The sequence below is a fragment of the Glycine soja genome, chromosome 12 (assembly GCF_004193775.1).
Source record: "Glycine soja cultivar W05 chromosome 12, ASM419377v2, whole genome shotgun sequence".
Lineage (NCBI taxonomy): Eukaryota > Viridiplantae > Streptophyta > Magnoliopsida > Fabales > Fabaceae > Glycine > Glycine soja.
Genome location: NC_041013.1, coordinates 3,568,926 through 3,581,596, shown reverse-complemented (window position 1 = coordinate 3,581,596; position 12,671 = coordinate 3,568,926). Strand labels below are relative to the sequence as shown.

At 29.7% G+C, this 12,671-nt stretch overlaps 2 protein-coding genes across 3 annotated transcripts; both read right to left on the bottom strand.

The window, feature by feature from the left end:
• Positions 1–5,247: 5,247 nt before the first annotated feature.
• LOC114379456 (endochitinase PR4-like) lies at positions 5,248–7,271 on the bottom strand. Its single transcript, XM_028338119.1, has 2 exons — positions 6,779–7,271; positions 5,248–5,858 (listed from the first exon to the last, which is right to left on the bottom strand). The coding sequence occupies exons 1-2, from the start codon at positions 7,212–7,214 to the stop codon at positions 5,452–5,454; spliced, it is 843 nt and encodes a 280-aa protein (XP_028193920.1). The 5' UTR covers positions 7,215–7,271; the 3' UTR covers positions 5,248–5,451.
• A 3,015-nt stretch (positions 7,272–10,286) lies between these two features.
• Positions 10,287–11,824, bottom strand: LOC114379457 (endochitinase PR4-like). 2 transcript variants are annotated; one of them, XM_028338121.1, is made up of 2 exons: positions 11,426–11,824; positions 10,287–10,735 (listed from the first exon to the last, which is right to left on the bottom strand). In XM_028338121.1, the coding sequence occupies exons 1-2, from the start codon at positions 11,728–11,730 to the stop codon at positions 10,711–10,713; spliced, it is 330 nt and encodes a 109-aa protein (XP_028193922.1). In that variant the 5' UTR covers positions 11,731–11,824; the 3' UTR covers positions 10,287–10,710. The 2 variants fall into 2 exon arrangements, with proteins under 2 accessions (XP_028193922.1, XP_028193921.1); XM_028338120.1 differs by having other exon boundaries at positions 11,430–11,804.
• Positions 11,825–12,671: the final 847 nt, after the last annotated feature.

Here is a 12,671-nt window from a genome sequence, read left to right as displayed (position 1 = left end):
GACGTCTCTTGCATTGAGTATCCAATTTTATCATTTATAATTTTTCATTCATTTCAGACACCATTACTTGAATCTAATTTTAATTGCATTGAGTATCTAATTTTGATTACTGATAAATTAACGATACCTTTCTTCTATATGATAAATTAATTGAAAAATAATTTTGTGTATGTGCACAGGCACAATCAATGTATTAAAAACATAATTTAACCTTTTTTATTGGCGAATTTGAGTAATTTAATTATTAAAAAATTACATATGACAGTTGAAGATTCTGGTTGTCATGGAGCATGTCTGGGCGCGCCTTCATTGTTTTTGTGCTATTTGTCCCATTAGATTCTACTAGCCCAACTAACACGGCTTTGATTTTCTTTCTTTTCCTACTATATATTTTTCTCTCTCCCTATTTTGCAGAATCAAAGAAAAAAAGAGAGTAAAAGTGGTAGTTTAGTTAGAATTTGGGACTGGAAGAAAACACCAACTTGTTATTAAATTCCTCCGTCAAAAACTGAAAAACTATGTGATATTCTAAACAATAGGTTAGGTGTGATCTTGCGTCCAAAAAAGAAAAAAGTTAGGTGTGATCTATTATTCTATTATCCTTTCATTTTTCTCTGGCATAGTCAAATATGAGTAGTTTAGTCAATTCAAATTTTCTAATCACAGTATACGACTAAAACCTAACACGATCAAACATAATATATTTGCACCTTTGCATTGTCAACACTATTAACCAAAACTACCCTAGGATTTGGCCTCCATGACAAGGACACATTGGTAATATCAACTTATTAAACTATAATGCCCATTGATATATTCAAACATGAAACCATGTATTCTCTTTTCCAGGCAAATCATGCGCGTCATATTTAGATTGGGTTATATTATTTGTAACCAAATTATATTAACATTAGTATATATTAATATAAATTATTAAGTTTAATTTTTATGCATTATCTTGGATAGAGTGTCATAATAAAAAAATATTTACACTATATCAATGTATTATAATTTTTATAAATGCATATATATGAATTATACTTGGGATGTATCTTTAAATTTTAGAATACATATTAAAATTGATGTTTTTAATTTGTTAGAATTGTACAGTAAATAATATAGAAAGATATCAAATATTTTAGCGTTGCTTGGAAACTTCCCCCAAATCCTTGGTCAACACGTAACACGTTGAAACCAATGTGGACTGAAAATGTCGATTGAGTCCAAAAGGGCAAGCACAAATTTAACACACTTACTTGTTCCCCTTGTCTCACTATAAAATGGCACCACTTCTTGCTCTCCCACACCACCAACAAGCCACAATACAACCACAAAAGCTTTCATTGCTCCTAGCAATTCACAACAACCCTTCTTTTTTAGCTTTCACGAAACTTTCCAACAATGAATTCCTCAAAGGCATGCACCCTTTTGAATTTGGTAGCGGTTGTTATGTTCGTTGCCATTTTGATTAGCCAAAGTAGGGTGGAGGCTAGGGTTTTATCTCATTCGGAGGAATTTGCATTTGCAAGAGCTAATAATCTCCAAACATACACCTCATCAGCCTATGAGCAAGCCAAGAAAACCATGGGTTTTTGGATGCAGCGTTTGGCTTCTGGACCAAGTCCTAAAGGCCCTGGTCATTGATACCTCACCCTAATACACCACATCCATGTTCACATGTAGCTAGAATACCTCAATTATTTTATCACTTTCGTCAATTTATTAAAAGTTTCTTTATTCAATATGATCTATCGGTGAACACACACCTATCTATCCACATATAAATAATGGATGTATGTAGAAAAAAGGAACACGGATCTAACAAATGCAAAGATCCATCTGTATTTGAAATAGGATTCTTTAATTTATATACGTCATTTTTTAATTTATTAGTCTCTATATACATATATATCTTTTCAGCTACTTTTTTTTTGTGGAATTAATGTTGATGTGAATATCGTTTTGGCTAATGATTGTTATAGAAATAATGGAAATTTTATTTTTTAGCCACGGTCTTAAGAATAATAGTTCATAAAAATGTTTGTTTAGTTAATAATGAATTAATATCTGCATATAATATATGGCGGTGTGGACAAAATTAACCTAAGTTGTGGTTTCCGCGAAATGTCAACCCAAATTTAAAGTTCAACTATACTATTTGGTACGAAGGACACGATCAGTACGAAATGTACGAACAGAGAATAAAGACCAATATTTTTTTTAACAAATCTTAAATTGAGTTTTGAATTATTTTCGTATAAAATTTATATTAATATTATATTTTATACTAAATATTTAAATGAACACTTGAGTGCAATGATAAAAAAATGTGTTTCTTATTTGAAGGAATCAAAGATCATGATTCTAATTTTTTTAAGTTCTTATTTTTTTAAAAAATATCAATTAATTTTTTAGTTCAATCAACACTTAAAATTTAATGATAAATGATTAGTCAATAATTAAAATTAATTTTAAGGATTAAAATAGTATATTTTGAAATACAAAAACTCAAATAGTAAATAAAAAATAAGAAAATCAACTTAATGTAATAGGTAAAATAGAAGAACAAATTTTATAATTAAACCTATACATGACAACCCATCATGAATTGTGGCAATCATCTTAACTTTTTATTATTTTTAATTTGATATTTATCTAGTAATATTATAACAAGTGTGGATTTCGTATTCCTTCATATAGTAAAGCTTCGTATCAAATAGCATTGCTGTAATTAAAAGGTGTAAAATAAAATTTGACGGAAAATAATAGATTCGTGCGGTTTTCCAAAAGTTGTTTCGTACTAAACATTATTTCCCATTAAAGTTTTGAATTGTCAACTTTAATTCTTGCCTGCAAAATTCATTTAAAAACAACTATTCTACTGGTGTGTATATCGTGACAATGACAAAAGCCATCAACATTCAACTACCTCCTTGCTCTTCCTGACCTCTTCCACTACATACCTTGACTTGATCAAGTTCCAAACCAACAGTTCACTGTAAATTAATTACTAATAAATGAATGAATAAAAGGTAAACAAATTTTCAATTTTTTATATATTAAAGAGGCTACATCGACTATTCTTGAACTTTTTTTACCACTACAAACGAATGAGTCTATCACGTGTTTGAGCTAAATAAATGACATACATCAGAGTAGGTATTCATTATAATAAATTTATGGGTCTTGCAAACCATTAATAGTAGGGTATTGATTAAAAAATTAAAAGAAAAAAAATATTTATTATAAATATTATAAAAAATGTAGAAAAAAGTTATACGCAATATAATTTTATATATTTTAATAAAAAAATTCAGTTTTTAATTCCTTGAAGCATGCTTCAAAGATACCATTCAGTATTTATCTAAATTTATATTATGTCCACACAAGTTGTGCGGCCACACACTTAAAAAGGTTCATTCTGCCGCACAAAAAAGGATATATCCTCACATGATTAGTTAATTAGGTAAGGGAGAAAATACGAGGAAATATTTTTTTCAATTGTATAGAAAGTGAAAGGAAAAAAAATGTATAAAATTACATAAATACCTTGAATAAAAAGGAAATGTGAGATAAAGAGTTATTTTGTTGTCTTTTGTACTAAAATATTTCTCTCTTTTTCTTCCAAATTTGGATGGATAGCAGCAGTGCGTGAGACACGCTCTAAAATTCTCCTTCCTTCTCAATAGTCATCCAAATGAAGGAAGCATCGCCATTCATGCTCTTTTTCGTCCCTTTAATAGTCAATAGTAAATCTATCACTTATCAATCTTAACAAACAAAGGAAAATTATAGTATTATTTTTCATATTTTCAATCTCGAAGTGCTTAATTTAGGATTGAGATACACAAGTAGGATCATATGTAAAAACTTGATAATGATGGCCCTTTATATTTATTCACCAATAAGATTAGAGTTATGTTACGTGTAGGGGTGGTAAAGTTATCCATTTATCCATGTAAAATCCAATCCAATTTAACTAATTGTTTAAAATCAATATAAATTCTTTAACAAATTCATTTAATAATTTGCCATATCATTATATATAAGTATATTTTTTTATATTTGAATTCTTTTTTACTGTTTGGTTACCAAAATTAACATTGACGCCAGATGAAATCTAACTATACATAATTCAAATTTAATTTATTTATTAAACAATTTCAATTTCCACCCTAATCAAATTCGACTTAGTTCATAAATTAAGTTGAACCACCGCCACATGTTATCCAATTCTAAAGTCAAGCCCAAGAGCCATAATTTGTTTTTCACGTAGGTAGGCAAAAACTGCGGCTCCACCTTGACTCGCCCTAGCTATGTGTCTAATAAGCTGCACATAATGTTCCTCCTCCTTTTCTTAATGTCTCCCACCCCTTCAATAAGTGTTGTGAGATTCCACAACTCAATCTCCAAACTAGTTAGAAACCTAGAATACCTAACTAATAATTCAGCAGTAAAGAGATTTAATTTGCGTGAAGTGAACCCAAGTCGTAGCTTTTCAACCATTGGCCTCTAGTCCCCACTATAACCCTCCACTGCCGCACTACCACGTCTTGCACTTAGATGATAGTAAGTTTGTAATCCATTAATACCATAACCAGTTTAAGTGAGTACGTGCGAATTAAATAAATATTTCAAATTTTAAAATTGGTACGTTGTGACCAGGACAACAAACATTAATTAATTATTATCATTTTTAGTGAAACTTTTCTTACTAATTATATTTTTTTTCATGCACAAGATTTGAAATTGAGACCGTTTAAGAAGATCGAACCCAATACCACTCGGTTCAACATAATTGTTGGTAATTAATTAGAATATATAATTGTTTAGGGATGTCAAATAATTTTTATCCATAATTAAGTGTAACATTGGTGGTCAACTCAGGCCCTAGTTAAAGTAGTTTGGAGTCTGGTAAGAAAAAAGATAACTATACCAATAACGCATCTTACAAAGAATAAAAAATAATTATAACAGAACTCCGGTGTGTCTCTAACAACGGAGTAATACTCTTTGTTATGAGAAAAAGAAAATAGAACACAAAATGATCTGCGAACATATTTTCCATGCTTTCATCTAACTCGTAAGTTCATGTTTTTCTTCTTGAACTTTCAAATAACTAATTAAAGGTAGTGTACATGTATTCATGCAGAATTCTTGTTGTTGCTTTCTTACTAAATAACAAAACTAGCTCTTAATAATAATAAAAAGAAAAGAAAATGAGGAAACAACCCGAACTCTTCCGGATATTAAACACAAGTAGAACTCTTTATTTTATAATGTATATCATATATGATAAAGGGAGGCTTATACATGTACCTCTTCCAGCTATTAAACTGTTCAACACTATCAGTTCACTTCTACTAATATGTGGAATCGAATTATGTATGATATTATATCTGTCATATCATATCCAATTATCCATCGATACATTGAGTAGCAAATAATTAATTAGCAAGTGAGGTTATCTCCCGGAGCAACATCAAGCTGTGAACAATATTCAGTATAGTAATTGACCCTAGCCTGAACAGTTTCAGGGTTTGCTCCATCACATTCAAGATGACCATTGATAGCTCTAATGGTTGCACCAAAACCATGCTTCATCACAGGGCTCACATTCTGTGTCCAGTACCACAACGCCGTCTTGAAGGATATAACAGGGTCACTGGCCACTGTCTCTGGAGCGTTCAATCCATCAAAACCATTGTTCTCCCCTGCTGGCCCGTAGTTGAAGTTCCATGATAGTTGGATGGGTCCACGTCCATAGTAACCTTTGTTATGGGCACACGGGTAATGGCGGTTGGTTTTGTCACAGTAGTCCTTTGATGCACCTTCAATCTCTTCTATGTAGCAAAAATCTGCATGCACATGGCCACACTAATTAATGATTCATCAATCAAAGTTTATATATATATATATATATGTTAGGAGAAATTGGTGAAAGAAATCGTGGATACACTTCTTGATAATGGAATCCACGGACAATCCAACCGATGAGGATTTCAAATGAGAAAGTCTTTTTTATGCAAGAAGGAGGATAAATATAGACCATTAAATTTTATCATAAGACATGAAATTAATTATGTGACCCTGAGAAGTCATGTAACAATTTAAATGATAATAAGATTTTAAGTAATTTTTAGTTTTTTTTAACTATCACAATTATAGGGTCTTTTCCTCCTCAAGAGAATCCCAAAATATTTGCGTAAATTTCAGTTTTTTAATTAGTTATGAGAACCAAATATATATTCTCTCTTATAAACTAAGTGTATGTTACTAACTGAATCATCGTTATTGATAATTGATTTTTAGTTTTAATCATTCATATAGCATGAAGATTTATTTATCGCACTTTTGTATGATTAGAACAACCTTTTTTTTTAATCAAAAACTAAAACTTAGATATACCCTTCGTTGGTGTTATTTTCTAATAAGAATTAGAATTACATCTCCATAATTTGCCTAATTCTTGAGTGTATACTTTTATAACGCATATTGTTGAAATACAACTTGAATGCTTATTGAAGAAAAGTTTTAAAAAATAGTCCTGAAGACCATGATTTTGATTGTAACTTCAAGATTCTTTAATTGTTTGTGACGGCAATTGAAACTTCATGGATCGCATTTGTTCATGATATTAACAAATCCAACGAAATTGCAACGTAACAGTGACCAATATTTAAAGCCTAAAACACCTAAACAACAACTGCATCCAATGTGAATATAAGTGTATGGATATGGAGAAATTAATGAAAGAGTAGTAGTAAGTAATACTAACGTCGAGATTGGTAGGTGAAATGAGCAAAAGCAGCTGCAATTTCACGCTTGGAGTCATCAACAGAACCAGTCTTAGCAAACTGGTCGTAGGCAATGAGAGCATCAAGGAAGGCATCTCGTGAGTAGAAATTCTTGCCAGCACAATGGTCTTCTGCTTGATCGATTATGGCGTTGAAGAACTCGGAAGTGACGATGTCGGCCACGGAAACATCGTCGTTGGGTGTGGCAGTGCCATAGCAAGGACCCTCTTTGCATCCTTTGCCACAGTAGTCATCACCACTCCCACAATACCCGTATTTGCTGCAACATAACTCTGCCTCACACCCACAGTTTTGAGCTCTCACACTCACACCTTTTGACACCATCATCAACACTAAGCCACTCACCATCACTCCTATGACACCAATGCTATGCACATTGTTCCCCATCATCATCATCTTGTTGTGGAGAATTCTATCAAACTAATGTGTGATCACACTTGATAGACAAGGTTGGGAGTTCGGAGCACACTTGGTACTTCTATTTATAGCATGCATGCCTTGTTCCTATTCCTTCTGTTTCTCATTTATTGTTCTTAGACACTTACTAACAAGTTTTTAATTGAGACATTAATGAATAAATACATTATTACACATATTTTTTAATTTCTTAAAAGTAATGACGTATAATATGAAAGAAGTAGATCCGGAGTAAGTAAAATTTATGTCTCTGGCTGATGAAATATCTTGAACTTTGACTGCAAGAGTAGAATTCTATTCTACTATAGAAGGCATAAATAATAGGGGAGGGGCGAGTGGGGCTAACCTATAAAAAATATGTAAAGAATAACAGGGAAATTGGGAATGCTTGTAATTATTATTATTTCAAGATTCAGCAGTAAATCTTAGTAACTTTATTTTTTTCAATAATTTTTTGTTATAAATTAAATTTGATTAATCTAACCATTATATTAAGAATTCTTATCAAGTCTAAATTTAATGCGTAAATAATTTAAATTATAAATTATATAAAATTTTTAAATTATTTGATATGACATTAAATAATATTAATTTAACGTATATTTAATAATCTAATAAATATTAACAATAGTATTAATATCACTATAAAATATAAATATCTGGCTTTTTAAAACTTTTGTGTGCATAATCTTGAGTTATTATCAAAGTTTCAACAGTTAAATTAATAAATTTAATTTACACAAATTAAAATTTAATGGATAAAATAATTTTATTAGGAAATACTTCTAGAATAACTTTCTTTAACTTTGGCACGTCTTGTTTTGAGTTGGTTTTCAAATTATAAATAAATTCGTTTAACTTATTTAGTAAATAAAACAACTTCTAGAATAGCATAATCCTCTTACTATTTTTTTTCTATGAAAGTAAGTAAAAATGATGAAGTTGATATTCATACTTTCAGCTTCTTCACCGTTACATTAAAAGCTTACAATTAATGTTAAGTTACAAAAGGTTTGATTAGTTACAACTACTTCATGATAGATTGGTAAAATTCTTAATTAATGCAAACAAATGAAGCACAAATAGAAGTGATATCATAAATAACGCCAGTAGTTTAAAATTAACTACTGACAAATGGGGGCAATTGTATTAGACATAAAATTAATTTAGTTAGTTATTAGAAGTTATTTGAGTAAATTAGTTGGTTACTCAAGTTATAGTTACTAGAAGTTATTTGAGTAAGTTAATGTTGATTACTCAAGTTAGTTATTTTTTATCTTGTATAAATACATCAATTTTGTAATACTTTAATGAATGAATAAATTAAATAAATCCTAAAACTATTTTTCATCTATCTTCCATTTCTTTCATTCCTAATAAATTGTTAGCAATTCACACAATGGAATTACTATTTATGGACAAAATTAGTATTTTTGATTTTTTTAACGTGTTTTCTGTTTTTAATTTGATCTGTCATTTTTTGTTGTTTTATTATTGTCTTTTTATTTTTATTTGATTTTAATTTAATCCATTTTTTTTATTTGTGGAGATTTTTATTGCTAAAAAAGTCAATTGTGGTAATTTTGACAAATTATGAGTAAAAGGTCATTTTGGTGTCGAAAAGTATATAACGTTGTTAAGATAGTCCTTTAAACTAAGAAAATTAAAAATAAAAAAAAATAAAGTTTGTGACAGTGTAATCGGTCACTTAGTATAATCGCTACATGTAACATATAACTTAATTATAATATTATAACATATGTTTAAGGATTAAAATAATATTAAGTGATTAAGTTTATGGACCAATATAAAATAACTAAAAATTTTAAGGACTTATTAGAATATTCCCAGTTCCATGGATTCATATGACAACAGTTAATAATATTCACTTTCAAATGCCAAATAGGTGATTTACCGACAAATTAATCATCAAAATTGACAAACTGGACATAATTGAAATCACACAAAAGAGTAGAAGACCAATATATATATATAGGGGATGAGAATAAACATTCTTAATTGTTAGGTTAATATAAATGGCAGAGATTAAAAAAATAAATTGAGATTAAGAAAACTAAATTAAACACTCACGTGATCTCCTTTCTTTTCCCTATCTTTGAAATTCTCCAAACTTTTGTTGCATTGGACGACATACCAAAAATACTAACGTACGTACCAACCGATCGAGCAACGACTTTCAAGAAATTACATAGTCTAGTCTCGTTGAGGGTCAATGGATGCAACAAGAAATTAGGAAATTTCAAAGGAAAAAGAAGTGATCGCACACATTAGGAAGCAATAAGGCTACGCTCTCCAACCAAGAATTCACGTTCAGTTTTGTAGGCACGTCGTCCATCGCAACAAACGTTTGGAGAATTTCAAAGATAGGAAAAAGAAAGAAGCTCACGTGAGTCAAATTCTAGAGTTTCTGCATTGATTGTCCCAATTTGATAAAATATTTTAAAAGAATCATACTTTTATAATTTGTTTGTAACATAATGTGCTTTGGTCAATCAATCATTGAGATGGTTTTTGATAAAAAAAAAAAATCATATAAATTTGCTGACAAAAAAATTTATAGAATTTATAGAACTGAACATTTACGACAAAAAAAATCTAATAACAATCTGATAATAGATAATCTAATAATTATTAGAATTTTGATTTAAAGATAATTCAATTTTAGAAAATATTTTATAAGACGAGAATTAATATATATATATATATATATATATATATATATATAATTTGACTATATTACCCGTTGATTTGGTCAACACTAAACATTTTGACCAACACTATCAACAACAACATCTTTATGACCCTGCTTGTCTTTTATAGATTGTTATTTATTTTTTTAGTTTAAGGACATATGGAAATTTGAATTTATAAGCCATAAAATTGCAAACGGCAATATCAAACTGTGAGACCAAACGTTATTAAGATTCAACATCAACAAAATCTATGAACTATTTGCTAATAAGAATATTGATTATATAGCAAAAACTTGTTATTGAAATTTCAGTCCTATATATATCTTGGCAATAAAACTGACTGCCAAAGAAATAACGTATTTTTATTCAATATTGGATACACAATATCGATTCTAATCAGATACAATATTCCCAACAGTAGTAATTACAATAATCAAAATAAGGCTGTAAGCCTTGAATGGTTTATTTTCTGATATATGTTAATATATACCGTATGAATGCATGGTGTCATATGGTACCATACTGATAACTTAGCAAGTAAGATTGTCACCAGGGGAAACACCAAGTTGTGAAGAATACTGGGTGTAGTAATTAACACGAGCCTGAACAGTATTAGGGTTTGCACCATCACATGTTCCAATCCTGTCTTGAAGGACACAATATCAAATCCGTAGTTGAAGTTCCACGCCCCATAGTACGCTTTGTTAGGGGCAAACGGTTACTCGGTGTTGCTCTCGTCACACTAGTCCCCTGCTGCTCCATTAATCTCTTCTATGTAGCAAAAATCTGAATGCACATGCCCATGTTAATGAATCATTTCATAAGTATAAAGTTTAACGACCATATTAATAAGAAATCACCATTGGCACTAATTTGGTACTAAGATAATTATTATAAAAAATTATTAATAAACTTATCCTACAATGATAATTTATAATTAAATAATTATATATACATAAAAGCTGTCATCAAATTAAAAATTTCACTATTACATATGCAATATTTAATTAATAACATTTTTTCCTTAACATCTTTTTGGAAATATTTTTAGTATATATTAAAAAAAATATTACTAAAGATCACATATGTAATAATGTTTTTATATATAATAACTTTATTAATTTTTATAATAATTATATTAGAAGTGATACTTATTATAAATTTTTATTAATTAATAATCTAAAACTTTTATCATAACAGTCAAGATTTTAAATATACACTGTGGTCACAGTTTTGTCACCTTTATTAATATTGTGAACACTTATAAATAAATACACGATTGATGTAGTTATATTGTGGTCGGAAAAATTTGAAAAACCTTAATGTTGGTTCACAAAACATTTTTAAAAATCATGCTGAGATTGCCGACTCTGCTTATAAATTAAACTCAAATTATATATAATAGTATATGTAAAGGAGAAATATATACTACTAGTAGTAGCAATAAAGTATGAAATGTATAGTAGAAGTACTAACGTACGTCCAGTTTCATGGGTGAAATGGGCAAAAGAAGCTGCAACCTCACGCTTGGAGTCATCCTGGTTTCCAAGCCTACCAAACTCATTGTAGGAATTGTGAGCATTAAGGAAAACATCTCGTGAGTAGAAGTTCTTCCCTGCACAACTAGCATCAGCCTGATCGATTATGCTGTTGAAGAATTCTTGTGTGACGATGTCATCACCAATGTTTTGAGCACTCACGTTTATGGGCACCATCGTCATCACCATGATGACAAAGGTTGCCACAAACCCAGCAACACGAATGTGTAGTAACTTGCTCATCCTAGCTAGCTAGTATAAGATATGTAAGAGAAATAATTATAATGTTTGATAGACAAGCTTAGGTTGAGAATTGAGAGCAAAAGGGAGGTCTATTTATAGTGTTAATGCTAACTAGGATTTTGAACTTTAGGAAAGGAAATGGTACGTACCACCCCCAATTAACGTTCGTGCTTGACATTTCTATCTGATCAACTTGGCGAGATAAGATTATGAAATGAATGTCCCATTCTAGAAAAGAATAACGTTAATTACACGGGGGCTAGATTTTGACTTTGTGGCTTTGATTTTTATACCGATAATTGAAGAATGTGGATGGGCATTGATATTGTTCTTCTGACTTGTACATGTAAAAACTATGAAAAAAAAAAGACAATAACATGAGTGTAGCCTAAGTCGTTTACTTTTGACTTTAGTGGCGTAAGTTGCCCGCCACTCTAGCTATATTTAACCTAGGAAAAAAAGTGTATTTAGGGCCTAGTTTAGATTAGATCAGTTAATACCAGTGCATGACTGTGTGGTTATCTATAATCACAAATTAGAATAGTTATTGACTTCCTTAAACTTTTCAATTTAGATAAGTTTTGTGGGCTCACCGTTTAAAAAGAAAAAATAGAAACTTATACAAATTTAACTACTGCTCTAATAAACTATTCAATTAAAATTGGTGACTATTGAAATATTGCGTGACTCCAAATCTCTTGTACAATCTTAAATTTCATTAATTTATATTTAACTTTTTTCAAATTGTAAATAGTACTTCTGTATAAAAAGCAATTTAAACATAATGAGAGATGCATTAAGGATTAATTCAAGAGTGGGGTGTGGTTAATGGTTTTAAGATTGGAAGTTCTAAATATTTACATTTTTTATATTCGAACTTATTTTTCATTATCAATAAAGTAACTTTATAGTAGTATTATTCATTTATCTATTTATAATTT